Source organism: Atta colombica, unplaced genomic scaffold (genome assembly GCF_001594045.1).
Source record: "Atta colombica isolate Treedump-2 unplaced genomic scaffold, Acol1.0 scaffold178, whole genome shotgun sequence".
Taxonomy (NCBI): Eukaryota; Metazoa; Arthropoda; class Insecta; order Hymenoptera; family Formicidae; genus Atta; species Atta colombica.
The window spans coordinates 208,588-214,117 of NW_017259269.1; the positions used below are offsets into that span (position 1 = coordinate 208,588).

Consider the following 5,530-nt stretch of genomic DNA (forward strand, 5'->3'; position numbering starts at 1 on the left):
TTTGCCTCATCTCAGAAGGTGATATGATTGAGGCATATTACATGCCCTACGCACGCATGCATAATGGTTGAAAACGTACTATATCAAAAAAAGTATTTTAGATTTATTTTGTATAAAAATGCATTTTTATATAAAAACCCATTAATAAATGCGTTTTTGATATAAATATAAAAATATGATATAATAATATAGTATAATATTAATAAAATAAAATAATAAAATAAAATAAATAAATAAAATGAATAAAATTAGAAAAACTAAAAATATAAAATAAAATATTAATACAGTAAAATATAATATAATATAATAGAAAAATATAATACAACTTTTATATTTATTAAAAACGCATTTATTTTGTATAAAAACGCTTTTCAAATAATTGAAATAACACAAAATATTCAAAACGAAACGAGACACATGTCCGATCTGTTTAAGTGGTCTTACGGATTAGGTTAGGTGACAAGCTCACTTGTCCTAAATTCGTTCGTGTCACTGAACATTGGAGCACATGAATGCAACTGCTCCAATCGCAATCTTGTCTGTAATCCAAGTGCTCTCTGGATTAATTTGGAGCATGCGACGCGAACAAATCTTCAAACAAAGTGAAAATTCCAAAAGTGAACAAATTTACTAGGTGTTGACCAATGAAATTATCAGTATTCTAGTAAATTCGCTCACTTTTGTAATTTTCACCTCATTTCAAAATATAGAATCGATCTCCAAGGAACAGAGAACAGAGAATAAGAATTTCAATCTATCAGAAACTGTGTTCTACAATACATGATTTCTGATAGGTTAAAATTTTTATCTGAATTTTTCTCTATTCCCTATTCCCTTTATTATGTCCCTAATGTAGTATTTCGGCTTTAACCGCGCATGTGTCAAAAAACGGCTGGTTCACAACGCTGTCGATTGAAGCCTACTTTTCATTCTCGAGTTTGATCTCCTGCTTTCTTATTCTGCGAGCAATACGGTAGCCTTATTTGTCTATATTCATTTTAATGCAAAAAATGGCGGATTGTGAGGGTGCGTTTTGTATTTCTCTGTACTCAGTTGCATGTGTGTTGTGTAATTGGAAATGAAATAATATCGATTAAATATTAAAAATATTCTGTATTACATGATATAATATCATATGACATATAATATAGAACGTTTTTTAATGAAATTTCCACTTATGTAAAAAATCGAAGAGGCATTCACGATAATGATTTTTAAACTTTGTTTCTGTTTCATTTTTAGAGGGCATAGAGGATATCGATCATCCACCACTTGTTCTGAAGGTTGATCCACCTGAGGAGTTACTGGAAGATTTTACTGAAGATTCAACGATTAATAATTCAGCAACACCAACTGATCGGGATATATATGGTTATTCTAAAATATTTATATAATTTCTCATATAATTTTCCTATTGGCAAATGCGCATAACAATTAAAAATAATTATTTACCATAAAATGAGATATTTAATCATAGAATATGATAAATTCATGGATTTTGCAGATGAAACAAAACACTGTACAGCAGAGTCTAATGACCAAGAATCTACTTCAGCAGCTGTTAAATCTCTTAATAAGAAACATTGTAAGTTCGTATGATTTGAAAAGAAAATTTAATGTGATATTTTCATAATGTATTAGTATACTATATACTAATATATTATATGTTTGTAGGTTCTGTGCTAGCTGTTTCAAAATTAGAAAATTCATTTGGTATTAATGAACCTTTGAATCCTGTAACTAGTAAATCAAAGTCGTCTATACTGAGACCGTCACAATTGAGTGTGATAACCAATAGTTCTATGGGCACTACTGACAAAACTGTTTTACAACCTGCAAAATTTCGCAATCCATTTACAAAAACTAGTGACAATTCTGTAGGTGAGGACGAGTCCATAACGAAGAGCAATAAAACTGAAACAACTAAAGATTTAAAAAATGAAGAAAAATCTACAGAAGATGTAAAATTGAAATTTTTGCCTTTGGGTGCAAGCACTAAAGAGAATGAAAATAATATAAATAATTCTGTGGCATCCAGTACATCCACTCCTAGTTTTGTATTTGGTCAGAATTTGAAAGAACGTGTTACTGTTTCAAATGACATAGAAAGTTCAAATAATTCAGAGAAAAATGAAATGAGAAGCGAAGAAAGTCATGAAAATGGATCTGAACTTCTATTCTCAAATGCAGCTGCAAATTGCCGTACCATGGTAAGGCCAGGTTTAACATTGACTCAAGCAGCACAAGTATTGGAAGAAGCTAATCGTGCAAACAAAAGAAAATATAATCAAGTAACATTATTAACTGGTGAAGAAGGAGAAACAAATGTTCTTCAGATAAATTGCAAATTATTTGCCTTTGATAAGGTGTGTAGACCTTGAGAATAATACATTTTTTAATATTTGAAGTAATCTATATTGAACAGTTTAAATTAAATTTTAATCTATATTGAACAGTTTAAATTTTAAACTCAAATGAATTATAATGATACAAGTCTCTACAGAATATAAAATTTTAACTGGTATAAAATAATACAAATTTAAATTTTATATTCAGTAGGAATCTACAGTAGGAATTCTTGTATCACTACAGATTATTCCAACTAATATTAATAGATTATTCCAGTGTTGAATGTTAATCGCTGAAAAAAAAGAAAAAGAAAATCAATATCATTCTTCAAATTTAATTAAATTTTATAAATAATGAATACTCAATATAAATTAGCATTAAATTATACTTATTAATTTAATACTAATTTCATAGTTGCTATATGTTGTAGAGTACGAGCAGTTGGCAAGAAAGGGGGAGAGGTATGTTAAGACTCAATGATCGAGATGAAGAATCTCGTTTAGTCGGTCGTACTGCTGGAACACAACGTTTGATTTTGAATACAAAAGTATGGCCGGGTATGACTGCAGAACGTGCTGGATCTAAATCATTAAGATTAACTGCTATGGATGTTCACGGGGATATTCGAATCTTTATTGTACAAGCAGCACCTAAAGAAGTCGATCAACTGCACAGTCTTTTATTACAGCGACTTAAACGCGCGCAAGAACGCCATCCTAAGAAATTGGCAACAGACCATTGACAGCCATTGACAATTCTGACGAGGCATTAAGCATCAGCTTAATTTGTGCAACATAGAGGTCATTAAGATATGAAAGGAGTTAAATTCTTCGGGAATATTAATAAGACTATTTAGTATGCGCAATAGAATGGCTATGATTTGTGCCTTCCTCCAGAAGTTGCAGCTTTTAGTAGTTGCACCAGTATTTATTAAGAGGAGATTAAGTTGTGGCACTTAATATGTTTGACGCTCTTGTACACATTAATTTTTTTTTTTTTTTTTTTTTTTTTTTAAGAATATAAAAACTTGTTTTATATCCTTTTCAATCGATATATTCCCTTTTTTTATTTTAAATTTAATGTCATTTTAAATAAAAGGGCGTTAAAAAAAAAAAACAGATTAAAGCACATAATATTAATTCTATATGTTATAACAAATCTTAAAATAAATTACAATTAGTAATTACGATTCTTTAAAAAAATCTCAAGAATTTTAAAATGTTTATATATAGGGTGTTCAGCATAACATGATTTTTTAGACACTTCCAACAGTGAAAAAAAGAGTTGAAAAATGAATATCATCTATTTTATGCAGACTACAGCATGCGATAAAAGAATTAAAAAAAATTTTTTTTATAAAAAATCAGTCTTGAATTTTTTAAGTAGTATCATACAATTTTTTTCCATATTGTAGGGCTATTTCACTTTCTTTTTTCACTCACTATTTCACTTTTTCTTCAAGACAAATTCAAATCACTATCGAAATGTCATTTTTATTGATGTTTTATTGATTTTATTGCATATTTTATTACATAAGTACATAATATGCATATATCATAAATATTCATTAGCAAAGGATATTATTAATACAACATAAATTAATAAAAAAAAGATGTAACTTATGTAAGCAAATATTCAAATTGCTTGCCTCTTTCTGCAACATAAATTTCTACTCGTTTTCAAAAATTACTATGCATAGTAGCTATTATTTTGATCCGAAGTTGCACAATTTGTAATTATTGTTTCTTAAGGATCTCAAACATTTATTTGATGTTTGATATACAAAACATTTCAGATGTCCCCATGAGAAAAATTCCATAGAGGATAAATCTAGTATGCCAGCTATTGGACTAGTCCATATGTACTTATAACATGATTATGCAAAGATATCCTGAAAATAATTTTGAAATATTCATGCATTATGAACTGAATTATTTTTTTCTTAACCGTCGGAAGTATCTAAAAAATCGTGCGGATCGTTACAATGAACACTACGTGCATACGTATATACAGGATGTATTTGAAATAATGCCCACTAATCATAGTGCTATTCCTAATAAAAAATCAAATCAAACCATTTTACATTTTTCGCAATACTTCTTTTAGTTATCCAATGAACAAAATGTCTAAATCGACAACTTTAAGATATCCAAAGTTATCTTTAAGAAGATCCTAAAGTCCTATTTTATCATAATTATATTTTAGAAGAAATCTCCAAATTGGCTTCATTTGCAAAATTTTTTTTACGGAATTAAAGAACGCACGAAAAGAAATCCCGAAAAATAGGATTTCACAAGAAAATCGAAAAAAAATTAAAATCACTTTTTCTGGTATATACAGCTGTTATCTGAGGTTAACATTTGCTCGAATAAAAGTTTTACAACTTGTTGAATGAAAATAAACGAGATTCAGATTACTTGAACGAACAATACTGGGTTTGTGAAATTAAGATTCAAAGCACAGAAAAAAATATTTCTTCTAAAACGAAATGTCCTTTGCAAGGACTTACTTTTTTCCTCTTTTATAGATTCGGAAATTTTTTCCAAAATTAAAGTATATACATTAATTCGTGTCTGTAATCCGTGAGATGTAATTTATCCGAGAACGACAAAAAATTTCGAAATTGAAATCTTAAGAAAAATTTTTTTCGTTTTCAGTATAAACTCCACCTCACAGATATATGTTAATACGTATACTTTAATCCTAGAAAAGGATTTTCGAATTTGTAAAAGAGAAAAAAGTAATTGTTATATGAAAATTAATCGGTAATACAGACGGTTTAGAATCTCTTTAAAAATTCTTTAAGAAATATCCAAAATATACAAAATATTTTACAAAATATTATATACAAGGAACTCTGAAAGATATTTTAAAATTGTCTTATACAGCGCACGCGCGCACGTGTGATTTTATTCATTTATTCAGCAATTTTTAGAAATTAATATCTCGTTAATTATTATGAAAACTGTAAAATAGTAGAGGACTTTTTGACTCTATTTTTTATTAGGAATAGCACTGTATGATTGTGGACGTTATTTCAGATACACTCTGTATACAGGGTATTCCCGACTTATGAGATCGCCTCTCGTAAGCAGATAGAGCGAACTGAATTGAAAAGTCCTGTACCATTTTGCAATTTTTGCAATACTTTGGAGATATTAATTTTTAAAAATCACTGAAT

The 5,530-nt window shown here is 28.6% G+C and overlaps 1 protein-coding gene across 1 annotated transcript; it reads left to right on the forward strand.

Moving 5' to 3' along the window:
• Positions 1–949: 949 nt before the first annotated feature.
• On the forward strand, positions 950–3,316 carry LOC108686378 (ran-binding protein 3). The gene is made up of 5 exons (XM_018191647.1): positions 950–1,026; positions 1,243–1,371; positions 1,505–1,585; positions 1,675–2,366; positions 2,780–3,316. Exons 1-5 carry the CDS (start codon positions 1,002–1,004, stop codon positions 3,089–3,091), a joined length of 1,239 nt encoding a protein of 412 aa, XP_018047136.1. The 5' UTR covers positions 950–1,001; the 3' UTR covers positions 3,092–3,316.
• The last annotated feature ends 2,214 nt before the right edge of the window (positions 3,317–5,530 follow it).

Excerpts from the sequence above, each read along its gene's own strand:
- LOC108686378 (XM_018191647.1), top strand. The coding sequence starts at position 1,002 with ATGCAAAAAATGGCGGATTGTGAGG. Across the intron at positions 1,027-1,242 it reads AAAAATGGCGGATTGTGAGG|AGGGCATAGAGGATATCGAT; the intron begins GTGCGTTTTGTA and ends TTTCATTTTTAG. Across the intron at positions 1,586-1,674 it reads ATCTCTTAATAAGAAACATT|GTTCTGTGCTAGCTGTTTCA; the intron begins GTAAGTTCGTAT and ends ATATGTTTGTAG.